Below are 26,747 nucleotides of genomic sequence, written 5' to 3' on the forward strand. Positions count from 1 at the left end.
AGCTTACAGTGGGGAGTTGGCAATTTATCCTTCAGATAATCATCTTGTGTTAAGTTGAACATCTAAGTGTAATTTTTTGCAACATGATAAACCAGCTCCCATGAATAATTTACTGCAACTGGCAACCCACTTCAGCTCTGAAGCCTTTATGAAGTCTGGTGGCTTTTCAAAGTTTAATAACAAACTTGGATCCAAGACTCCCATCACACTCAAAGTCAGTGGAATTTCAGTGTTAATTGCAACGGGAATCACAATTTGACCTTTCAGGGCAAACTTCTCAAGGACAGAAGTTCTGCATGACAGCATTGAAAAGGCCAAAGCTGTGCATTTGTGTCCAAGTAAGCAGAGCTCATTTACCCTTCCCTGTACTCTACAGCATCATGGGGGTTGTGCAGATTTTATCTTGGGTAAGTGTTTGAAATATTTTCACTGGGCAAAAAAATGTTGGCTGGATTACCTTGGGTGTAATTTCTGCCATGGCAGGCTTAGGTGTGTTCTGCACTGTGCCACTGCAACGCAGCTACACGAAATGTGAGTGTTGCACCAAGATTATCCTTCCAGCCCTCAGGAAGCCTGCCAAGGTGATTGAGTTGGTGATTTTCAGAAAGAGCAGCAGCACCTTTCACTTTGGCAGGCCCTGACTGAGTGGCTGATCTGTACAGTGAGGTCTGGCCCAGCCTTCTGGTCTGGCTCTGTCTGACCAGGCTGGGCCAGAGCTGAAGTACAGGAGGACATTCTGTGGATGGTGCTTAGCATCATCCCCCTGTGTGAAACAGAGGCAACCAAACCTTGTCACAGATCTTTAATATCAGCAAGGAAGTACTCTACATGCATGTGTAGTTCCATTTACATTGTCTCAGCTCTAAACCTTTCTACATCCCTAACTGTTATTTGCTGATTTTGGGCCTCCTTGCTCAGCTCTGCTCTGTGCTGTGCTCCTTCCCTGCCCCCTGGCACCTGTGGGTGCACTCTGCAGGGCTTTTCAGGGAGCAGCAGCTGAGCAGAGGATGAGCTCTTTGGCAGTGAGAGGGCTGTGCAAGTGATAGTTCAAGATTACAGCTGAAAGCAGAATTTGTCTCGGAGGAGATGGGTGGGAAAGAAGGATCAAAAGACCCTTTGTTCTGAATTTAACTACTGAGATTTAGAGGAGACTGTGACTCCAAGCATGAACTCTCAATTTTCCCTCTTCCCTGCTGATTTGCTACATGAGATTGCATCAGGAGAGAGGGGAGTCCTGGCATTCCCCAAAAATGAGCAAGGGTGTGTCTTGGTGCAATGACAAATAAAGAGTGAAGCTGCTTCTCCTTACTTCTGGAGTTGGTCTGAGTAGCAGTACTGAATACAGCTCTTGGCAATATTGTAAGCTTTCTTGATAGTGCAGCAAACTCTTAGAAAATGTTAAGCTTAGAATATTAAATAGAAAAAAATAACATTGAGCAAAAGTTCATCTGAAATGCATGTCTGAAGAACATTTAAAACACCCAATTTTCTCTAATAGTTCCTAGTCATTATGATGATTTCCTGAGAATCCTGTGCAGTTCTCAACTACCACTCATTCATGTTCTCATGAATCCTTTCAATATCCTTTAGCTATCTTTTTTCAGGACAAATAAATATTTTTCTTAAGAAAAAAAGATAAATTGTTTAACGAAAACAAGTATGCCTTGACTAAACCACACATTGTCACCTCATATGAGGATTTGGGGAACCATTTAATTAGTTTTAATTATGTGATACCAATCTCACTTTGCTTGTCCTAATGTGAATAGACAGATTATTGGGTAGAGCAAACGGAAGTTAAGTGATGGCTTTGGATAGGACACTTCTAGTAAAATAAATTCAAGAAAGCTGCAGACTGATTGTTCCTTCGGTTGGATAAAAGGGTATTTGCAAGCCAAGTTTCTCAGCAGATATTAAAAATACTGGCAACAGTTTACAAGAAACCCCCACGTTTTACAGTCTGGGGGAAGATTATCTATGAAGAGTTTAGTTATGAGGCTGGTCTTTGAGAACACAAGAGAGACTGGAGCAGAAGCCTTGTGGCAGACACCTCTGTCCTGCTTTGAGGCAGCCAGTGTGCTTCTCTTCACACCCAGGGAGGAAACCTCTGTTATTTATTTGTTTGCTTGCTGCAAACCTTTAGGTTGATAACCCAGGGTTTTGTTTTGAAGAATTCCTTTCCCATCCCTTCAGTCTGCTGCGAGCCCCAGGCCTGCAGGGAGCGTTTCCTGAGGTCCCTGAATGCAGCTGGACCTGCAGGGAAGGGAGGCAGCCTCCAGTCATCCTGTCCCTGTGTGCGGGGCACTCACCCACCTGCTGGGACAGTGCTGGGAGGAGAGGGGCAGTGCCAAAGGCTCAGGGCACACATTGACACTTTGTGGGTCACAAATCCTACCCAAGGTTTCACAGAGTTTCTCACTGACAGCAATGCTGAGTCCTTGCAGCTTCACTTGTTGAGAAGGTGAGTGCCTTTTGTCAAACCTAAGTGATTTCCTGAACAGAAGTGCTCCCTGCCAGGTGCCCAGGAGACACAGTTGTACGTCAATGCTGCTGTAGTGAGAAAACAAGATGGTAAAATGCTGTGGGCTAGAACAGACTAATGAAATGTAAGGGGGCTTATTTTGTTACAGACAAAGAGAGTTGTTACCTGGTGCTTTGGTACCAATATTCAAGCAGGATTCTTCCTGTGGAAATTCAGTAGCTCCTCCGGGAGTATGTGTTTGATGGTGATGTGAAAATCTGTGCTTGTTTTGCTAAGGAACTTGGAATGAATGCTTTAAATCAGCATACAGCAAGTGTCTTGACTGCAGTGGATCAAAATAAATTTTTGTCTAAGGCTTAGTCCCTTGAACAAACACTGCTGTGACATTTGCTGTTGTAGCTCAAATGAAAACTCCAAGTTCCAAGTAAAAATTTCACAGTTAACGCAACAATTCAGAAGCTCATATTTAGTGTTCAGTCATTTGGACTTCTAGGGCAGTTCTGGAGTGGTTGTTCAACAAATCACTGCCCTGAATTACTGCAGAATTTCTGTCCTGTTGTGTTGGTTGATGGCGATGTTTGCAGTATTGTAGAACAAATGTGCCAGTGAAATGCATTTCACCTGTATCTTTTCAAGTGTTTTAAACGAGAGTGCCTCAATTGTCCATTTTGTGCTGAAGTGCACTGCAAAACAGCTTGTGTGCTTGTTGATGCTTCTTAAAAGCATCCTCCTAAGGAAGGAGGATGTATGTAACAGCTTGTTTAAATGACAAGTGCAAGCTGTGTGTTTATACAGCTGCAGGATCTTAAAGCATGAGCATGGTTTTAATCTGTAAGGCCAAACTTTACCTGAAGGTCAAGTTAAAATATGTTCAAAAAAAAGGCAGAGTGTGCATGGCTGACATGTACATTTTGAGAGGGTAATTCAGTTCATGTAACTCAGGTCATCTCCTATGGCCTGCTCCAGACAACTAATTTGTGTACCATCCTTAAACAAAAAAACCTCAAACAAAACAAAACAAACCCCAAAAAACCAAACAAAACCCCAAAACAAAACAAAACAAGCCTTCAAAAAGTATTTTGGAAAATGTAAATAAGCAAATAGAAACAGGAAGGTCTTGTATGAAAGCAATTAAAGTATTCTGAATATATGAAACTGTTTAAAGGGATGCTTTACCATGGTTTCATGTTTAGTAGCTTTAGGTTTCAGACTGGAACAGTAATCAGTGATAGTGAACTCTCTTTTACCAAATGGATCTCCTCCCTTCATCCCAACAGGGTTATTACTGTGTTCTCTCTGTGCAGGCGCTGTTCAAGTCTCAGAGTGGGGGACAGGAACCAGGGGCTGTTGGTAGGTTTTAAGAAAAGTTTTCTGGCTAAGTGCAACATAAACCAATGCCTTCCTATTGGCTAACATGCTGCTCAAATTGAATTTTTAGAAGTTGTGTGGTTTTAATTTGATTCCTCCAGTAGAAAAGGACAGCAGTCAAGCTGCGAGGTTGTGCAACGTGTTAAATTCTGAAGTGAAATAAGAAATGGATTTATTGTATAAGAGACTAAAATGTTTGTAATGATACATAGAACAGTTAAATATTGTCCACGTTACTGGATAAGCAAAGCAACATCTTGGAAGAGCCTTGCTGGACAGGCTGCCCCCCTCCCACGTTCTGTTTTAGTTTGAGCTTGTGCCACTTACCAAGCTGAAAGGTGCCTTTCCAACACTGGGTGAGAATTCAGGATTTCTCACCTCTGTTTCCACCTGGCCCACAATGAAAAACGCAGTTATATTAGCAGGTAGGCTCTCTCAATTAGCAGCCTGCTAATTAACTCTGTGTTTGATTGTTCTGCTTCTGTACAGTGTTGCCAACAAGCAATTGAGCAGTTCCTCCAGCCAGAGCCATGGTTCTGCTCCTGCCCAGAAGGAGGCTCGGGCTGAGCCATGGCTGCATTGACACCAGAAGCAGCTGGCAGAGCTGTAGTGTGAACTGGGTTGGTTCTGTCCCTCCAGAAGGTGAAATGATTACCTGCAGCCTTTGCTGCCAAAGGCTGAGGTGTGTGAGCTGATAAAAACAGCTCAGCCACGAGGGTTTGCAGGCACACTGCCTTCTCTGTGCAGACCTCAGGCCACAGAATGCACTTCTCAGAGTTACAGCCAAGCCTGCTCATCGGTTTCCAGCCACTGATACGTGTAAATAAGAAAAAAATGCAACCCCCCTTTATGTTCTTACATCATGTTTTCTGTAGTGACAACATGCTGAAATGGAATATCCCTTCCTGTTAGTTAAAAATTTAAATAACCAACAATTTCCCTTTATGTTTTCTAGTCGTAATTTCAGGTAAGAGGTAAACGAGCTGTGACAAAAAGTTCATCTGTAGGGTGTCCTAACAATCCCTTTGTAAGATCATCTTGATCTTTTAGCCTTGCTTGGTCACTACCTCAGTTTCTCCAAAAAAAATGTCTAAATAGATCATATACATGTCTAAAATAGTTGCTCTGGGCCTGTCTAGAAAGTGCATTCTTCATGTTTAACAGTTTTCTAAGGCATCAGTTTTGTTTGCAGGAATGTTAATAACCTGACTTGTGGATGCAGAGTGATCTTGTTATAGTTCTTAGAGTTTACTTCAGTCATAACCATCCATTCTGGAAATGTGCTCTGCCAGTTCCTTTATTACCCTGCTCTCCTCCTGTAGGGCATAACTAAACTATTGAGCTTTTCTCTGTTCAACCTCTTAAAACTTCCACTCACCTCACTTCAGCCAGCTCAAGCTTGTTACTGTTTCTGTGGGGTGAAAACAATGAAACTTCATTAAGGGGGCAAAACCTTGGCTTAGTCTAAACCATTAATGGTAACGTAATTAACTTTAGTGCAGCTCTGGCAGGTTACATCTGCCCTGGCAGTGCTACAGGAGGGTAAACTGGGGACACAGTCTTGCCCAGAACACCACCATTTGTTGTGGTTGTATTCAATCCCTGAATTGACTACTTACAGCATTCCATTTTTTTTTTAAATTTTATTTATTACATGAAGCTCCAAAATCTTTCATCAGACCTGGCTTGTTCTGCTTTTCTGCTTTCTCTCTTATTTTACCAGAGTGTTCACAAAGGAGAACACTCACACATAAAACAGTTCACAACGCCAACAATGAACAAATACCAGGAAAATCTGGGCACCAAAAAGATTCCCAAATACACCCAGCAGAATTTCCAGTTTCCCTTTTGTTACAGACGAATAGAATAGCTACAGTAAATGGCAGGGGCATTAATTTGGTGCTTCTGTCCACTCTTGTCTGTTGTGACTCTGCCACCACTGAGTTACCACAGACTTAAAACCTGGAGCACGATGTTTCCCTTTAATCTTTCTCATGGTCCTTCCAAGAAAAAGGTCTGATTGTAGCAAAATAAATTCTATTTGTGATTAGCAATCAGGCAATCCTGGTATAATCCTGTGTTACCTTCCTGGGCTTACACGTAACCTGCCAATCTGAAAGGGGACATATCCCCTCCATCCTTCCCCTTCTTTCCTTTCTTCCAGAGAAACCTTCCACATATCTTTGTAGTCAAACAGAGTAGAAAGAATTTGTATAACATAATAAACTCATGTCTTTGGTCCCAGGTGTAATCCCTGAGGCCTTTGAGGGCCCTTCTCTGCTAGAAATACAGAGCAGCCAGTGTCTGTCCCTCTTCTTTGTCTCTTGTATCTGTGTGTATTGACTTAGGAAATGTAAAATGAGAACAAATGCCTTGCAATGTGGCCATTCTGTTCTCTCTCATGCCTGTATCTGTCACCAGCTGCTAACAACTTTTTCTTTCTATATAGCATCTGCTTCAAGTGTGGATTTTAGCATTTGTTTGCAGAAAACCTTAATTTATCTTTCTATCTGTCCTATAAAAGACTGAGATGCTCTGAATTCCTGTGCTGCTGTTCTCTTTTTTTAGCTCTCCAGTGAGGTGTTATCCACAGATGAAACAGTCTAATCAGAGCTGATGGCCATATTCAAGCCAATCCCAGGGTGTCTATCTTCCTCTTTGAAGACCCTCAGAAACAGAAGGAAAAACAGAAGGAAAAAGTCACATGATGAGACAATAATCAGTTGTATTTGCATATTTCCTCTTCAATACTTAACCAATATTTAAGCAATTAATTGTTAATTTAGACCAACTTTTAAAATGTTGTGTTGCTTCCTGCATGAAAGGAGATCCTTTCAAAGCCACCATGGGGTCAGCCTATTCAGCATATTTATCTTTGCCATTAGCTTTTGGGTGAAAGTGCTGCTTCTGTGTAGAGGCCACAAATCCTGTTTGTGCTTCCTGTTGCAGAATGTTCATTACACAAGCAGTCAGCAGCTCCACGTGGGTGTTCTGAGCCCCACCATCGGCGACGATGACAACAGATGCCTGGTGGATGTCAACAGCAGGCCCAGGCTCATTGAATGCAATTATGCCAAAGCCAAGAGAATGAAGCTTTACTGGCAATTTACTCAGGTAATTTTTGCCCAGCAGCCATTTCAGAAAGTTTTAAAGCTCTGTTTCTGTGTTGAAGTGTGAGTAATCTGTTTATTAGCAGAACAGAACCAGATTTATCCTCGCTTGCTTTGCACAGAGCCAGGAAGCTCTGTGCAGGTTTAGTTTTGATCCCAATGTCAGCTACCTCAGTAGGGTACAAAACTTGTATTATATTTTCTGAGTTCACCATGAATAACTCCTAAGGCACAGCACTGTTATGGGGAGTGGGAAAAAAAGGTTATTTCAGTGGAGTCAAATGCAAAATAACCTATTTCGGAAAGAGGAACAGAAATCTGTATGGTTTTCTTTTAGAAGTAGCTGTCACAAATGGTGGTAGTGGATCATTGGTGCTAACAGCCTCATAATGAGCTAGTTCTGCAGTTTCTTTTGTAAAAAGGCTCAGGCTTTTACACATGAGTGTGAGAGAGGCAGAAAGAGGCTCGAGGAAAGGCTGAGAGGTGCTTTCACAGGGATGAGAATGCTGATAGGACACTAAGGCCGGGCCTGGTGTCTGCATTCCTAACTGATTTAGAAACATGAGGGAGAATAAACAAGCCCCAGAAGTTCTGGGGCTGGAAAAGGTGCTCCAACACTTAGGGAGATCACTCTGGTTTAGCTAAGAGGAAACAGCAGGGTGACTCAAGGCATCTCAGTGCTTCCACAGTGGAACACTTCCAACCACTGGAACCTGTTTTGGCTTCAGGCTAACCTATACCCTGAGGACAAAACAGGTTCCAATGGTTGGAAGCCAAAGACAGTCAAATTCTGTTTTTCAAAGAAAGATGAGTTTTTCCTAAGGTAAGTTTAACACAGTGGAACTTTGCCATGTCAGGTGCTGGCATGCTGGTGACTCAATGAAATGAAATGACATTACTAAGTCATTACATGTCTAGTGTGAGTTTGCTGGTATCATAGTTGCTCCTCTGCAGTTTTGAGTCAACAAATCTAGTTGGGTACTCCAGCCCACAGGCTGAGGCTCACCATTAAAAGCAATTTTTTTTCCTACGTTTAATTTTTCTGTAACATCCATGTGGATTTGCAAATATCTTTTCTGTCAACTCAATAATTTCTTTAATAGCCATTATCCATATCCTTTAGGACATTTGTAATACAGTTAGTATCAATCTTGGTGCAGAAAGCATCTGGACATTAATCATTAAAGCATAGTATTAGCTTATTTTGTATTTATACTTGAAAGTTGTCTAGGTCTGTAGGAGGTAACTCTCAAGCAATAGATCTTAAATCCCTAAGTTGGCCACTCAAGGGCAAAGTTTCAATTATATTTTGTCACAAATTTTAACACTAGTCTTTTCATGAGGGGAGCCTCACTGTATCCATCTCTGATTTTTTTATACCAATTCTAAAAAGTATAATTAAAATTGAAGAGTATTTCAGTAACATTTTAGCATGGTTCACCTCTCCAGTGATTGCACTGTATACCCCAAGGTTTTGGTGACAATTAATGGTTTCTACTCCAGGATACTACTGCTATTTCATAATACTGATTGTGTTAGATCTTACTGTGGGGGCAGGGGACAGCAGCAGAAGGCCTTGATAATTTAGCTGTTAAAATCTTTAAAAATGGGATTCAGCAGTATCAGGACTGTTGCAATTCCCTGTTCCAGCTACAATCTCTCAAGGAAGGTGCAGCACTGGTAAACTCAACTCTGTGGCCTCCCTCTTCCTTCTGCAAAGGAACATCTCCCTGAGAGAAGTGAAAGCTAGTTAGTTGTTTGTTCATGATAAATTAAGAGACAAATGAAAGAATTAAAAGTTTTCTGTTCAGAAAGGATTTTGCTAAGCCCAAGGCAATTAAAATGTCATTATTGCTCAATGGGGTACCTTCTGTAAGTTAGAAGAAAGTTAATGAATGTAATCAGGGCTTGCCAAGATCACTGATGAACTCCATTTGCAGTGCACCCATTTAGCCTGGTGAACAGATGTATTTGTGTGGCCATCTTGGAAGTTCTCGCTAAAAAGACTTTTCATTACATCTTTAAAGCTCTGGTTTTTCTTTTCCATATGTGCAGTGAGCAGGACTACTGTGAGTATCATACTGATGCTTATATTGCCTTGAAATTTGTGAACCATTAATTAAAATGTAGATGCTGGTTGTAGCCTTTTGTAGCACTTTGTTTTAGCTGGAGCTGTGCTTTGACTTCTCTGGGCTCTTGGGCCATTCCATGGGAATGTCTGATGGTGTAGGTATGTAAAAATACAGCAGGGCAAGTGGGGAACTGTGTGAGAAGGGGAACAGGAAACAGACTGAGCACCCAAAGTAGGATAAACCAGCTGAACTAGATTTCCCTGACCAGCACAAAAAACTGCATTTTTCCTGACAGACATTTATGGTAAATTAGTTTGAATGAGGAAGCACTACAGTCTGAGAGGCCCCACAACAATCTGTGATGGGACATGTACAGCAGTCTGGTTGATAGAAAACTGCACAGCTTTTAAAAAAAAATATCCTTCAGGTAACACTTTGATCCTCCTTTGTACTATGTTATGATGAGTGAATTCCATATGGCAAAAGTAGAAGATGGGTTACCCTCAGTTAGGGGACTCCTTGCTTCTGTAGATCTATTACAGAACTATTTAATTAATTATTAAGTCACATCTTTTAGATCAGAAGTATGTGTATACACACCTACATATATATATGTTGTGCATATATATCAAATTTTATTTTTTTTTTATTTTATCTTTTACTTTGGTTTTAAAATTTTAAATTCCCTGGCTATCTTCAGTTGCAGGCAGTTGGAGTCAGGCAGCCAGGTGTCCACTGCTACTTTGTGGACAAAACTGTGGTTTGATGGGCAAGCACTTGGAGGGAATCACTGCCTCTGGTGTCTTTGTCCTGTACAGAAACGTGCATTGAGCATTCAAAGCTTGTAGTGTGTGTTTGTATAATCAGGATCTCTCTGAGCACATTTCCATGCTCCACAGTTTTGTACAGCTGCCAAATGCAATGAGACCCAATAAAATGCAGGCTTTGGTGGCATTCTTGCTTGCAAAGCATCTTCAAGTGTTTACAACAGTAATTATGTCAAATTATGTAAATTAGCCCAGAAAAGAGTCCCATCAACTGGGTGGTGTTCAAGAATTTGATTGTTCAGGCTGTTTGTCAAGTCTTCTCTTAGAGAAATGTTTGTTTTGGAAATACTTTTATGCTGGAATGTTTTCTAGGTGTTTGATAGCTCACCTAGTTCAGTCTGTCTCATCACTTTTTCATTTAATCAGAACCAAGCCAGAGCTTCCAGCAAAAAGCCCAGTAAGTGATCAGAAATTACATAAGGCAGAGGAGATAGAGGCAAGAATTATTTGGTAGAAAAAGGTCAGAATTTTAGTAAAATAAGATTTGAAACATGGTCTCAAGGAAGCTGCTTTGTCATCATTAAGCATGAGGAAAGCAAAACCTCAGGCTGTCAGCTGGTTTTGGCCAGGAGCAGGTGCAGCCACTGCTGGCAGCAGCAGCAGCTCCCATGGAACCAAGGGCTGGGACAAAGCACCAGCTCAGCAGCATTTCTCACTGTGCCCAGTGCCCAGAGCTCAGTGTCACTGTCCCCAGTGCCCAGTGCTCAGTGTGACTGTCCCCAGTGCCCAGAGCTCAGTGTCACTGTCCCCAGTGCCCAGTGCTCAGTGTCACTGTCCCCAGTGCCCAGAGCTCAGTGTCACTGTGCCCAGTGCTCAGTGTCACTGTCCCCAGAGCTCAGTGTCACTGTCCCCAGTGCTCAGTGTCACTGTGCCCAGTGCCCAGTGCTCAGTGTCACTGTCCCCAGAGCTCAGTGTCACTGTCCCCAGTGCCCAGAGCTCAGTGTCGCTGTCCCCAGTGCCCAGTGCTCAGTGTCACTGTCCCCATTGTGCAGTGTCACTGTCCCCAGAGCTCAGTGTCACTGTCCCCAGTGCTCAGTGTCACTGTCCCCAGTGCTCAGTATCACTGTCCCCAGAGCTCAGTGTCACTGTGCCCAGTGCTCAGTGTCTCTGTCCCCAGAGCTCAGTGTCACTGTCCCCAGAGCTCAGTGTCACTGTCCCCAGAGCTCAGTGAAGCTGCTGGGACTGCTGCAGTGATGGTGCTACAGGGTCTGGTCGGTGGCAGAGAAGGGGCTGTGGGAAATGAAGGCCAGAGCACCTGGGCAGGTGAGGCCTCAGGACATCTGTTGGTAGAAACTGCTTGTGGCCATCATATCAGTCCTCTGATAGGATTAGGTTTGTTGATGTTCTGGAGAAGCAGTACATTCTCAGTGCTGCAGCCAGGTTTTTCAGAGAACAAATCCCAAATTTGCAGGATTTTAAGAAGTCTCTCAGTCTCCAATCTGATTTTCCAGCTTTGTTGCTGATGCAGAGTCAGTTGCCTGCCCTACAAGTGAAATTTGTCTCTATGTACCTCACCTGGGTGGCAGTAGATTAGTTGGAAAGTTCATTTACCTCGTTAGGGCTCCTCCAGAGGCATAGCAAAGGCAAAAGGGGAAGTTTTTCTTTAATTACTCTTTATCATGAGCTGTCCTGTTTCTGTTCAGTTGGACAGGGATGTGACCATTCCATTCTAACCAGACAAGCCACGCTCTCACTTTCTGCTGTTGTGAGAAATGCAACAGGGGAGAGCTCTGTGTAAAAAGAGGCAAAAGAAAGGACACCAGGCTGAGCTACAAACTTGGGGTCAATCCTATACAGCTGTTTCATACTTAGTTAATTTCAGTAATTCCACTTCCAGTGTGGTTGCCATAGAAAGGTAGGAAGAATCTGCATCTCTAGGGATGGGCACTCACCACATCCCTCCTGGGAGGGAGAAGATGTGCAGGGCCTGCTCTCAGCACCCTCCTGTTCCCATATCTTCTGATAACATTGCTTGTGCATGGTGTGGAGGACTGTGATTCTAGTCACTGCTGAAGGTTTCCACAGGATGTCTTCCCATTCATAAATGCCTGGAGGGAGTGGTTTATGCTATGGCCAGAAATTGTAAATGAAATTTGTTGCTGATGGCTGTAGTTACAAAATGTATTTCCTAAATGTCATAGTAGGAACTGCTTGGGAAGGAAAAGGGAAGACAGACAAGCATATTAATTACTGAGTTGTTACAGGTATTCCTCAGATAAATATGATGATTTAGATCTTACTTAAATAGGTGTTAGATAAGGAGGTCTGTTTAGCTGTATAAAGAAACAATAGACCTTAAAATGACTGAATTTACGTCTCGTTCCTCCTAAAGGCTTTTGCCTTTAAATTTCTCTTACCCACCTTTATCTAATGAAAATAAAGGTAGTGCAGCGCTAGGTTACCCAGTGCCACAGCCCAGAGAAGCAGAGGAATGCAGCTGCACAGCCAGATGAATCTGGTGGGCTGGGGAGCAAGCAGAGGATCTCTGTACCAATTTCAGATGCCCCCTTGCTGAGCACACAGCATGCAGAAGCAGAGCCCAACACCATTACAGAGCAGCCAAATTGTGATGTCCACTCCTGTTTGCATCCCATCCATTAGCCAAGGACACCAGCATACAAGAGGGATTCATCTCAGCAGAGCTCTGTGTGTCTAAGGGAACAGTGGCCCCCATCCCCTTCATCAGATTCTTCCACTATGAGAGCCACAGGCTGGCAAAGCAGCATCATTGATTTACAAGGAATCTGTATTAATGTGGTATTTCTAATACTCTCAGTATGTCTCTGTAGCTTAAGCCATGCTGTACTGCTACAGAGCTGTGTGATTAGGCAGTGCTGTTTGCCTGGCAGCTCAGAACAGAAAGGGATGGTGATCCTGTTAAAAGAAATTCAGACTTGGATCCTGCAGGAGAAATATAAAGAAAAACAGAACCTAATTATTCCATTCAATGAACCAACAGACCAGGTTAAGCCCTGTATTTTAGTGAGGCAATCTGATTTTTAAGTAACCAGTATTGCCAAGTGTGGAGTTTTGAACCTCAGACATAAAAGAGCACTTCCACAAACCCCATGGCTCAGTGTTGGTGTAGAGGTCCCGTGCATCAGCAGCATTTCTAAATTTAGGTCTTCTTTGCTGATTTTTTTTCTCAAATACTACCCCAGCTTGCCTGTACTTCATATTTGAACTAACTGGATAACAGCAGAAGGAATGATGGCTGGAGGATGAGGAAGCTGAACCATTGTTCTGCTTAGACATGACAAAACTGTAGTTCATATTTCAATTTGCATTTTTCTCTCATAAATTGGTCCCTAAATGTGTAACTTAATATTCTTGTCATATTTCAATATGACAATATGAATTTTAAAAAAGGTGCATTAAAATATTTCTTTTTTATTCATCATGGACTATGTCTTACTAAAAACCTATAAACATTTTTAGTACCATTTATGCAGAATGGAATGGAGAAGTACAAAAATTTAAATGCATACAGGCTTTCTCCATTTTGACTGCAACTTGACCAGTACTTGACTGCAAATGTAAATGCTAAAAACATGCAAAAATATGGAATAGAAATATTACTATACAATATTGTGTTTTAAAAACTGATGTTAGATTTGCTTGGCAGTTATTACCAACTGATGCTAAATTTACTTGTTAATTATTGCCATAGCTAGTGGTAACCCAAATTTCATTGTATCAGTTCAGTTTTCTATTTGGAGTAATTTTCTAGCAGAAAGTTTGAATCTTTGCAAGTAGTTCAGTTTCTGGGTTAAAATGCATTAAGCCTCCTTCTTATGAAGCATTCAGATTAGAAAACTTAGATTAATTAAATACAACACCCACACAAAGGAAATAAAATCATCATTCAGTATTTTTGTTTTCCAAGGGAGTTATTTCTCACAAATAATCTCATCTAAACCCCATAAACCTTTGCAAGTCCGTTAACATGTCTGGGAAAAATATAAAAATCTTGGGTTTCCTAGTTGTGCTGAAAGGAGTTTCTCATTTATCTGGCTGAAGAAGAGTAACTAGGTATAACCTATGCTAAGGCTGGTAAATAGCAATGTGAAGTTGTGTTCTTCACATCACTTGTGCTATATTAGAACAATATTTTCATCCATGGAGAGAAAAAGAGAAAGAACAAGGCAGTGAGGTGCTCCTAGGCATGAGCTGCAGCTGCAAGATGTGAATGTGAATAGGTTTGGACCCCTCACTGTCAGCAGGACACTGAGATGCTGGGAGGTGTCCAGAGAAGGGCAGCAGAGCTGGTGACAGGTCTGGAGCACGAGGCTGAGGGAGATGGGGATGTGGTGTTTGTGAGGGTCCCCAGGACGAGGTGAGAGATGAAAATCTGACTCCATGTTCTCAGAGGGCTGATTTATTATGATATGCTATGCTGTTACTCTATTCTACTCTATTCTATTCTAGAATGCTATACTAAAACTATACTAAAGAAAGAGAAAGGATACATCAGAAGGCTTCACAAGAATGAATAATAATAAAATCTTGAGACTCCTCAGAGCCTCAACACAGCTGGACCATGATTGGTCATTAAATTAAAACAATTCACATGGAACCAATCAAACATTCACCTGTTGGTAAACAATGCCCAAGCCACATTCCAAAGCAGCAAACACAGGAGCAGCCATCAGATAATTATTGTTTTCATTCCTCCCTGAGGCTTCTCAGCTTCCCAGGAGAAAATCCTGGGCAAAGAGGATTTTTCAAAAAATGCCATGGTGGCATGAGGGTGTATAGTCAGAAGAAAAGGAGGCTCCTGGGGCCCTCATTACTCTTTGTGAGGGGAGGCTGTAGCCAGGTGGGTGTTGGTATCTTTTCTCAGTGCTAGGAGGAGAGGAAATGGCCTCGAGCTGTGCCAGAGGAGGTTTAGATTGGATATCAGGGAAGGGTTGTCAGGCAGGGGAATAGGCTGCCCAGGGAAGTGGTGCAGTCCCCATTCCTGGATATTGAAAAGACACCTAAAAGTGGCACTTAGGGACATGGTTTGGTTTGGTTATGAAATTGATAGTGTTGAATTAATAGTTGAACTCAGTGATCTAAAAGGACACTTCTGTAATTCCAGGTACCACAGTGATATTACTTTTATTAAAACCAAATAGGAAGGCAAAACCTAGGAATATACAATTTGCTGCATCACAGATCACAAAATTAATTAAGTGGATTATTTACCTACTCCAGAAGACTGTCCCAGGCAATGGGCAGTGCTTGCTGTTTCACAGAAATGAGCTGTTGTGAGCCAGCAAGTCACTGTAAGTCCAAGAGGAGGATTTCCTTCTTGACCCCTGATTTGCTCTCTTCGAGAAGATTGAGGCTTGGTTTGTCTGAATGATCATCTCAGCATGCCTAAAAAGAGTTATCAGCACTCTTAAAATTAACTCAGCCATCAAAAACATCTAGTCAGTCACTGAGCACTGATGTCTGAGACAGGGAATTCAACAGGTTTCCTGTACTCTGATAAATCACCATAGCTGTAGCAAATTTTTAACCTAACACTTATTTTTTCCTTAGAAGCTTTGTTCACCAGTTCCTCACTGCTATTCACAGGTATGCATACTTTGGAACACTAAAGGCAGGTCCCACTAATGTCCATTCCCCTACTAAGCAAAGTCCTGGTTTTATTTCATGTTACTGTATTTTGTAATTCCCCACCATCTGAACAGTCCATCACACTTCAAAACAGCTTTGTTGCCTTCCTCTGGCTTACACTTTGAACATCTTGAAGCCAGCCTAGATCACAGCAGATAAATCAAGCCTGAGTTGTTTGCAGAAATAATTTGTGTAATCTCAGAATGAAAAAGGTAACTTTTCTGAGAGTTTCACAAAATGCAGTACTAAAACAAATAAAGCAAATGTCTCCAGCACTCCTGTTTTTTTCTTGGTTGTATCAAGGTATTGTTTCACTACAAAAGCAGCTGTTGCATGGCACAATAAATGAAAAGATAGGAAAGAATTCTGGATTTAGTTAGAGAAGAATTACCCTGCAGAAAACATTGGGCAAAGCATTAACTTTGGATATTTTCCATAGGTTAAGTCTCAGATATGACTCCAGAAGTGTTTAAAATGCAGGATTTGCCTATATCCAACTCTTGTACTAGAGGGAGTATAAAATGTAGCAGTTGTTGCTGTGAGCTGACATGGTTTAGAAACACATCTTAAGTTCTCGTTTAGTGCTTGAGTGTCAGAGCTGGAGCACGAAGTAGCCAGTGAGCACTGAATGTGGTGGGTTCTGCATATGGAGGTTTCTGAGTGCTGCCCAGTAGCATAAGCAGGCAGATTAGGGCAAGGGAAGACACAAAAGACAAGTGTGAACATCATCCCCTTTAGTGATGAGGAAAATAAAATCAGAAATACCCATCTGTGAATCATCCCTCATCAGCATGCATCTCTGCAGCTTACTCCTTCAAGTTCCCAAACAGGCAGTTCTTCCTGAGTGCTGGTAGGGGTTACTCAGGACAGCTGTGGTCAGAAAAGCCCAGCACAGCATCCTCAGCTGCAGGGCATCAAGCCAGTCCTTCCTTTTCAGAAATGGCTTGCCAGGTAACCCTGGCTCTCAGAACATCAACACAACACAGCATCATCTGGGTTTGCTGCCACATAAAAACCAAACAATGCATGCAGCTCTAAGTTCTGCATTTCCCATCGTTATCAGGGCCATGTAGGGATAAAGGATTCCCTTTTTAATCTGCTTTCCACTCTGCCACAGCCACCCCCCAGCCCTGAGACAGTGTTCAATAATTAATTACAAAAATCTCATCATAGACCTAGAATAGCTGTTTCTGCGTGTTTTTCTAGCATGTCAGGAAGATTTCCTGGCCACTGCTGATAGAATAATAATTCATGTTTACTTTCTGTAAAATATCTTAGTCTGGCTAATGTATTCTTCTCCAAAACTTCTGGTTTTGTAGTCTTATCCCAATTTTCTGTAGTGAAACACATTTCCAGCTGTGATATCCTGAAGAGCTTCTTGGTATTTCAGTAAAGGCTTGAATTTAATTATTTCCAAGTTATTATTTTCCTAATCTTGCTATTACCAGGACTGCAACCTGTTAGAAATCTGTGATATTTTTTTTTATATGTGGAGAAATGTTAGTGATAGGTATAGATCCACGTGTTCCATTTCTGATTTTTATGCCGCATCTCTCTAATTTTTTTTCTATTCCAATTACATTCTCTGAATGAAGCTGCATTTCCTTGTACCAGGTTTAATTGCTTTTATTTTAATACCTCAATTAACAGTATAGTGTATTTCTACATCCTGGAGAGAGTAAGCAAATCAGACCATCCAATCTAGAGTAAAGAAAACAGAAAATGATTGCACAGATGTCTAGTTATTAAATCCTGCTCTGGACATGCAGATGAGGCTGCTTCATTTGATTTGTCACAGCTGCAGTATTAAAAATTTAGTGCAGCATTAGGAAAATGTAGCATTTATGATCATGTAAAACCTGAACACTCAGATGTCTTGGGAAAGGAATGAGACAAAATTGTGATGTAGACATTGAAGCTGTGTAACTGTTGAATGGTGTGCCTGATCCCTCTGTCAGAGGATGTTTCACAGTATTTACACACTGAGTACCAGCAAGTGGATGTCAGTGCTTGGGTGGCTACCTGACAACAGAACTTGAGTGCAGGAGGAGGGAAAGAGTTTACATTTCCCTTAAGAAATGGTTTGGCTGATCCCTACTATAACACTACTTAAGTTTTCATTGTACATCATAATTAGTTTTGTTTAGTACTGGAAAAATGAATTCAGATTTTAAGTGAGTCTTGTAAAAATTCTCATGTGCTTAGCTACCCTTTAAATAAAGATCCAAATAGCTGAACAGATAACAATATATTTTTAATATATGAACCTGCTGTATATGATACTTCATATACATAAAAGCAGTTAAATGCACCTCATTTTCACAGTACTCATCTAAAATATATTAGGAAGCATGTGTTTGAGTAAGGGCAGCTATCAATATACTTCAGTGAGAAATATTTGAATTAAAATAGTTCAAGTTAATTGATGAAACATTTGAACAGGAAAAGATATGTTAAAGAGCCTGCTTTACTTCCAGCACACCTGTTAGACAAAGAGTTGGAAAATTTGTCATATTTCTTTGCATTCAAGAAGAAGTTAATTCATTTCCTCTATGTTATATATATCTGTGTCCTTTATACAGCTAAAAAGCAGAAAATCTAAACTGAATAACATCAGCCAATATTTCTAAGAAATGGGCAATACTGAAAATGCATAAATTACTGGATGGGATAAATTATTCCCTTCTTCCTGTGAACATTTTCTTATTGCTTCCACATCCATACAGAGGTGAATCACACGGAGGAAAAAAAATATATATATATTTTTTGTATAATTTGAGTAATTTTCTTTAGGTTTAAATTTGGTGTACTAAGAGTCACTGAAAATGTAGCCCAGTATTCCTGGGAAATGCACAAGGAGATCAAGTGTTCTGTTTGAAGTGGAGATTGTCTCATACACCTCACCATAATTCTTTGATTCAAATGTATCAAAGCAACAGCAAAGATTAGAGTTTCTGCCTCAAAGGCAGAGTGAACATGTAAATATTTGAGGTCACTGGTTGAGGTCCACATAGAAAATTAATAGACTAGAGAATGCAGTGATCTATACAGTGTATGTGATAGGAGGCTGGATATACTTATTAACCTTTAAGGACCTTTTTCTGAAAAATCCATGTTTAGGCAAGCATGTTTTTTCTCTTTCAGGCAGAATAACAGGAGCTTTAATATGATGAGCAAAAAGCAGGTGTAAACTCTGAAAGGAAAAGTGTTCGCTTTAGAGTAAGTCCTTAAAAACAGCCTCAGTCTGATTTGCAGTAGTGCTGACAACCTCCAGCCCTCATCCTTCTTCTCTGCAAGTGACTGGGTCTGACAGAGTGATCAGGTTTGGTAACTGTGCATCCACCACCCCCAGTAAACCAAAAAAGATCCCATAGAACAGTTCAGCAAAAACTAGCATGTCTAAACTGTCTGATTGCTTTGCACAACTTTGTCCTGCAAGGGTTTGCAGGCACAGCAGATGGTGTCCTTAAATGCCATGGTACTGGATAAATTCTGCTTTAGTGAAGGACTGGGAAGGAAACCCCTTCCATCCAGTAGAAATGCAGAAAGTGCAGTAACTCTGAAGGAAGTCAGAAGCGTTGCTTTCCACTCTGTGTACCAGGATGTTGACTTGGGACAGTGTTGGCATTAACAGTACACTTACAAATCACCCAGTCAGCCTTCTGTGTGTCTGGGTACCAGCAGGAGCTGAGAGCATTTGTGTTTCTCACAGGAATTGCTTCAATTTGCTTTGCAAAAACCATGCAGTTCCCAGTCAAACCTGTTAGTGCTGACACGTTCAGTCCATTTTTTACAGAAGAGTTGACCTGGATGCTTATTTATCCTCTTGAGACTCCTACTGCCATTGAGCTGTCTCTCATCATCAGTGATCTTAATCCTAATTCTGTTCAATTGCCCACAATGCCTCTTGAAACTTCTTTCAGTCTACAGAATTGTGTTTAATGTTTCATGATTAAAGACATTACTCTAGGCTATCAATTTTTGCCTTTAAATTGGAAAGTAGAGATCTTGCCTGGAATGGGGGAAGGAACCCAGATGGGCATCTCTCCTTTCAGTGAGCATGAAGTGTAGTAACACAATAAACCCTTTTGCCAAGCATGCAGTAAATCCAATTATGAGAGTTTTATACAAGTTTGGATAACTGCTTACTATAAAAAAAGGCAAAAAAATAATTAACTTAAAGGGCACCTTTGCCTGCATTTGGCTTTAGGGTTCCAAATGCTAATGATGACAACAGACTGCAGAAACCATTCAGGAATGCTGGAATTTGGAGGCCAGGCCAGTTAGAGGAGCACAAGACAGTGTTAGCTTTTGATGCCTCAGTCCTGCCTGCTCATTTTTTTCCTGGAGTTACTCAGTTTGTGTGCTTTAATCCTTACACAGCTCACTAGTTCAGGCTTTGCAACCTGTATTAGGTGCACTGTCAGCAGTCCAGAGCTGACAGGACAGTACCACTGTCCCAGGCTTGGATTGGGCATATGAAGGGGTGAAAACAAACACAGTAAGTAGAAAAATAACAGGAAATTTTAAGTAATGTGTGTGAATTGAGTATAGAAACCTTCCTCCCTGTACTTCAGAGCAGTTCTAAAGCCAAAGCAGAGGCAGAGCTGAACCAGGCTCTGCTCTTGTTCCTCCCTGTCTCTGTGGATCTGAGAGCCAGCAGTGCTCATCCTGCCTTTCTTCCTTGCTGCACCCCAGGCCATTGCTGTAGGACACATTCAAGGCCCCGTGCAGAGGAGAACAAGTGGCTCTGTGGGGGTTTAAATGATCTGCCCAGTTCCCTGAAGAGCTGCTGTGCAGGTGAGCTGGGAGTGCTCATCCAGCTGTGCTGCAGCCCCGTCCTCACACGTTCACCACAGCTGGATTTCACCAGAGCCCCCGGGGCAGAGTGCAGCCACTGGCTTTCAAAACACTTGCAGAATGTTTGGGCCTAACTCTTTGGGGAGGATTGAATTTTCTTAATGACTCTGAGTAAAGTGTGCACTGCACCCACTCTGAAGGCTGAGGCAGTGGCTCTGCACAGGCCTCTCATCTCTTGGAAACAGAACAGCTTAGCTCCTCACAGGGCTTGAGCCTTCACATTTCCCTTTTGTGGTTAAAAAAGGCACATCTTGCTAGAAGCATCTGTGCTCCCTGCAATACTCAATTCACACACATGAACCACTACTTAATTTTGGTGTCTCTGTGTATTCCATACAGCAGCTCCAATGTACTCAGCAGGCTGGTTTTCAGTAGCCAATGCAGAGCACTTTCCCCACATCAAAAAGAGCTTCCTTGGCTTTTTATCTCCCACCTCACTTGTTTCTGTTAAATAAAAGCCAGATTTTACATGAGGGCACTTCAGAGAGAGTGAAGGAGTGTGAGGGGGCTTTTAATATGGTTTTTTGGTTGCTTGTTTGTTTTGTTTTTCCTTAGGAATGGTTTACACTTAGTTTGTGTAGCTGCCTGTATTAGTGTTTCTCATGAACACATTTACTATAACACCTAGGTCTGCTCTACAAAATTTAGAAAAAAGGAAAAAACGTTGTCTCCACAGTGAACATCCTCCTTCCTCCACCCCCAAATCCACATGGCATTTCAGCCCATTCAAGTGAAAGAAACCCTTAACCACTGACACAAATGGGAATTAAGCAGAAAAATTCCAACTCCTCATGGCAGTCTTTAAGTTTTAACCCTGTGCCTTCCTCTACCTAACAGAGCTCCAAGTGCTCTACTTCACAAAAACATGGAGAGAGGGAATTCTGTTCCTGTTCTTACGCCAGTAAATTAGAAATGACAGGAGAAGCCTAAGAGTGCCATGCACAGAGTCATATCCCAAGTCCAGAAATCAGGCAAATAATGGACCCCAACTAAGGTAGTTTTCTAACAAGACAAACTGGGACAACTTTCCTCAGCTTCCAGTGCAGGTTCCGAGCTGAGAATGTCTCAAGCACCAGAAGTCGGATGAGAGACAACCAATAAATGGAAGATGCAAAACTGCTTTACATAGCTAACAGCGACACAAGCACCTCCAGCATCAGCTGAGAACACAGGGAAGTTCATCTTGATTTTGGCTTTAGACTGAAACACTTGTAAGGTGTAATTCCCAACTGCCAGTTTAAGCCAAGAGAGCTGAGCCTGGGTGCCATGCAACACTGAGTCTCCCCAGTGGAAAACCACACTCTACAGCTTTCATCAAGGATGGAAATGTTATTCTGGAAGAAAACAGGATAACTGTTCCTTTCACAGTGAGAAAATATCCATTACCTCAGAGTTTCACATGTGAATAATCTGGTTCAGAGCTCATTAAATTAACTTGGAGAAAAAAAAATCAACCTCACTACAGTCATCTCCAGAAGGCCAAAGTAACAAAGGGAATGGGGGAATGAGATGAGTGGAGGGGCAGGGATAAAGTGTGAGTGTCTAGGATAAGACAAGAAATGGCATCTAATACAGAACTGAAAAAATTTTCATCCTAGTTTCTTCAAATTTCTTGTATGTCATGCAGTGTTATTACTTTTGGATAGTTTGGAGTTTATTTTCCCACCAGGAAGCCAAATTTAACTACTGTTATTAATACAAATGTCAATAACAGTTACACAGCAGTGGGAAAATACAGTTCATTCAGCATTTCATTATGGAGGCGTATTAAAATGCCTCTGCAAGCCTGTCTGTCTGGTAAAGTAATCAGTGGGAGTTTTATCGAGGCTGCACATAGGCCTACCAGGAGGATTTATGGGAGCCACATGTTTCAAATTTTTGTGGATTATTCTAGAAATTTCCCTCTTGTCCAAAGCTATATTTAAAATGTGGAGCTTTCAAACCTAATTCTGTATTTCATTAACCAGGCCCAAAATGCTATTTTAGAAGTCCCATCTCAGAGAAGGTTCTCGCTAAGCATTACTGGTGGGATAGGAGGGGACCCTCAGCCACCTGTGTGCATGAAGCAGAACCTGCCCTGAGTGGCACAAGCTGCCCCTGGCTGGGGAACAGCACACAGCCTTTCTGTGGGGTTTGTGCCAATGTCCTTCCACTTTGTAATGACTTTATAATACAAGGTACAACACAGACTTGAACAGAGCTATGAGGTGGTGGGCTTTTGTATGGAATTGGGTATTCAGTTTGGGTTTTTTACAGAAACTCTTTTTTCCCATCGTACCTATAAGCGATTTGAATGCTTCTGCTCCTTCCATACTTCAGGTGTACTAATCTGCACCAAATCCTTTCTTTGATTTACAGATTCAGCCAGTGATTCTCTACACAAGCCCAAGGTCCTTTTTAGAGAAAGCCACTTTCAGACCTGTGTGCAATTTACTCTACTCTATCTCCATGTATCTTGGAAGAAACCTCCCAGACACTGATGTGTACGCATTATCTGTTGCCTTCCTTAGACAGGAGAGAGGAGGAGAGAACCAACTGAAAATAGATTTAAAGAGGGGGAAATGTAACTTATGTCACCTGCATGACAATTTAATTGTAATTGAGGTCTATAGGTTTTTGTGTGATAGCAGAGATTTAAAGCTTGATGCAACTCAAAAATGAAGGCAAGGCTTTAATAAGGCAGCATTAAGCTGGGAATTGAACAGAATCAATACTGAGAATTAGCAAGAAAAGATTATAAAAGACATTTCAGTATTCAAGGAAAAAAGAGTTTTTGCATTTTATCATTTATGCAGCCTACCATGGCTGTGTTTTGCCTTATTTTGGTGTTCAGAAGTGCAGCAGAACCACAAAATCAGGGAACTCAAGCAAACAGGAAAGCTTTTGGCTTTTTTATGGTTAAAATGCATGGGTAGAAACACAGCTCAATTCCAGAAATCCCATTTGCTGAAATGGAAACCAGGCAATTGAGACTATTGCAAACTGCATCAGAGATTAAAGCAGCCTCCAACAAAGGAACCCTCATTCCAAATCCAGCAAATCCTTACCTTGTCTCTAACTGTAAAGGTTTTCACAGTAGATGGACACTGGAATGTTCTATAACTTCTGTTACCCCGCAGGAGCAATGCAACAAGGTCAGTGTTTAACACAAACCCCTCTTTTTCTTCTTCTTTTTCTTTTTGCCCCAATCTCTACAGGGAGGTCCTATCCAGAACCGAAAATCCAAGCGCTGCCTGGAATTGCAGGAGAACAATGAAAATGAATTTGGATTTCAAGTGGTCCTTCACAAGTGCACTGGACAACGCTGGTCCATAACAAATGTCCTGAGAAGCTTGTCATTATAGCTGACTAAATTTTGTTCCCATTTCTTTTGCTACTGTGTAGCAAGTACTGCATTGTCGCCTGCTGTACTGTATCCCTCCCGCTCCCCGTCCCCCCAGCTCCTTCTCTCCCCTTTTTGTCTCTGATTTGATTTTGTGAGTGTGTGGAAATAGGGTTTGTGGGCTGGAAATAAGAAGTTTTTATTTCACAATGATGTTTTCACGACATTTATAGAGATGCTGAATGACAGGTGACGGGTAGGCTATCCTAAAATATTTTACAACTGTAAACATTAAGCAAATGGAGAATATTTATATCTCAAACTTTTATTGAATAAAAAAGCCCAAACACTGTTACTGGGTAGGTGTCTCCATGGAAATCAATTTGGAAGCTAAGTGCTGGTTTCATTGCTTCATTAACCCAAGCCTGATCCTGGCATGTTGCTGCAGAGCATCAGAATTCTGCAGACTTTGGATAAAGAGTTCTACCTGCACACCAACAGCTACAGCAAGGGAGGATTTTCTCCATTCTCCCTCCAGAGATCTGTCTAGGCCACGGTAGGTACCGGTGTGCAAATACAGGGGAAAGGTCTGGGGTGTGGAGGTGTTATGTCCCCAAGTATTTTTCCTCTCCAGTACCACTTAATAAAACCCCAGAGAAAGCTCCAGGGCTCAAGTGAGGCAGGGAAGAGAATTTATTAAAAAGAAGGGAAAAAATATCCCAAGAGAAAAGCAGCAGCTACTGGAAGAAAAGTAAAATATAAACCCTGACATTTCACAGTGGGCTGGCCTCCATTTCAGTGGCTGAACCTTCCTTCCAATTCTTCATTGTTCTTACAAGTCTTTTTTTTTTAATGCAGTTGTTCCCTGGGTGCTGCAGACTTGGGCAAAAGTGGCTCCATCCAAGAGAAAAAGGGATGAATTCACTCTGCTTTTCTTCCTGCCTTGAAGGAGGTGTGAATGCAATTCCATATCACTTCATCTCTTCTCAGACTGGTGAGGAGAGGAAATTTGATGAGGTAAACCAGAGCACTGGGATTACTAGAGTTCATTTCCAGCAGCTTTTATTTGTATGTAAATTCCCCCATATTTTGATCAGTTTTTCTTGACAATAACAGTACACCTACCACATCTACCAGCTGATAAGGAGATACTGACAATTAAAGGAAATAGAACATGGCAAGACACCCCAAGCCGCCTTCCTACGGTACTTGCTTAAATATTTATGGACAGCAAATATCTTGTCAGGTATCATCCCTTGTGCCAGGATATCACCTAGGGTGCTTTCCCAAGGTCTCCCACTGTGTGTTCTCTCACCACATTTGCACTTGGGGCAAGCCACCAGCACCAAGGAGGAAAAAGTTGTGCTGGTGATGTGAGGAGAGCCTGCAGAGCATCTCCACATCCTCAGGGAAAAGCTGTTAGGGCTTGGTTGCTATCAGAGACCCTGGGTAATACTTTTGAAGATGGGCTGTTCAGAAGGGATCCAGGTTCCGGGAATTTATTCATTGATATGTTTATATACTTATTTTTACAAAGCTACAGGTTTCAGGAGCACAGATTCCTGACACCATACCCAGTCATTCCCAGCTGGAACTCTGACAGGAGAATTCCTGATTATCCTTGCCTGCCTGATCTTTCCAGGCTGGCCAACATCTGCTGGGAGTGACTGTGCAGGGCATGGTTTAGGATTGTCCTCTTTTGCTGGGGAAGGTTCTTTGGCTTCATCTTTCTGAAGGACCAGAATTTCATCCTCCAACACCATGTGTCTTTTTCTGTGTCTTTTATAAACAGAAGTTAATCAGTCAAAACTAATCACTGAGCCTTTTTGTGTATGGTAATCAAGAGGTAGTTGCAAAAATTATAATTAAGCAAGTAGCTGTCATATGTCATTTTATACTGGGTAGCACTGAATACTTATTTAGCTGGAGATATAAAGGGAAACAGATTTTAGAAGGTCATACTTACATTTTACAATCAATGTAAAAATGTGTCTGTAAGCATCATTTTGCTTGCACAATTTTGCTTGCAGACCTAAATTATGTGTATTTGTGTGTGTATATCTCTACATCATCAAATACATGTAAATTTATATTTAAAACATCAGCATGCATGTACACAGACAGCTCACTGGCCAACCACAACAGAAGCAGAATTACATTAAAGTGCACTTTCTCCAACTACAGCCTTTTGAGATGTGCAGATAAGAGACCAAAATGTCAGCTTTGGTTCACAAGTACATCACTGCTACACAGATCACCTGCACTGCAGCTATCTTTAATGCTGACAAAAAACGCAGAACACGTGATCCTTTTTCAACATTTTTTCAAGTGAATGTTAGAAGTTTTCCACAATAACTTCTCCAACCAGAATACAAAATAGCTGTGTTCACACAGAGGCTCTGGAGGCAATTAGCAAGGCTTTTATCTAACAGTGCATTTTCTACTGATTTTCTAAATTTTCCCCCTGCTGCACACCTTGCTTTAAAAATACTTAAAAGTGCAAAAGTTGAGTCTCAGGTCTGTCCTTCATGGCTACATTTTAACAGCAAAGCAATGTATTGTTGTTTACTGGCTAACATGAGCTTTGTATTGTCACATGAAATGACAGTTTTACCTGAATTCAGTCTTGTTCTGAACAGTCTGAGGGGATTTTTGTGATAAACCAGCTGAAAACTGTTTAGCACTACAAAAACATACTTTTCATGATAATATATTGTTTCCAGTGAAGTAGTCTCATTTGAGGTGCATATATGATAGGATAGTTTTTCAATTGAAGAATATAATCTTAGGATATGAAAACAACAAATATATATTAGTTCAAAAGGCCAAAGGTGCATGAAATTTTAATTCAAATTTTAAAAGGAAAGAAACTGAGTAGTCTAAATAAACTAGACCACAGTTTAGAAGGTGGTGACTGCTCAGGCCTAAAAGTATGAAGAGTTCAGCCTTTAAACTCTGCTGACATTCTTGATCAGAAGTCTGTGTGGGTGGCAGTTTTGGGGTTTCTTTAACGAACAATAGCAGGCAAACATTTTAACGTAGAGACTCTTTCTTACTCCTAGAGAACCAAAGCTCCTGTAAGCACACACAAAGAATGTT

General features: G+C 41.4%; 1 protein-coding gene across 1 annotated transcript in view; it reads left to right on the forward strand.

The window, feature by feature from the left end:
- The window catches only part of LOC136571147 (polypeptide N-acetylgalactosaminyltransferase 9-like), a 48,845-nt gene extending 24,842 nt beyond the window's left edge, over window positions 1–24,003 (forward strand). Inside the window, exons 8-10 of the mRNA XM_066571507.1 lie at window positions 6,800–6,964; window positions 22,685–22,809; window positions 23,524–24,003. Coding sequence (XP_066427604.1) covers window positions 6,800–6,964; window positions 22,685–22,809; window positions 23,524–23,641 — 408 coding nt within the window. The 3' untranslated portion in view covers window positions 23,642–24,003. The remainder of the gene's footprint in view (window positions 1–6,799; window positions 6,965–22,684; window positions 22,810–23,523) is intronic.
- Window positions 24,004–26,747: the final 2,744 nt, after the last annotated feature.

This window comes from Molothrus aeneus, unplaced genomic scaffold (assembly GCF_037042795.1).
Source record: "Molothrus aeneus isolate 106 unplaced genomic scaffold, BPBGC_Maene_1.0 scaffold_71, whole genome shotgun sequence".
NCBI lineage: Eukaryota > Metazoa > Chordata > Aves > Passeriformes > Icteridae > Molothrus > Molothrus aeneus.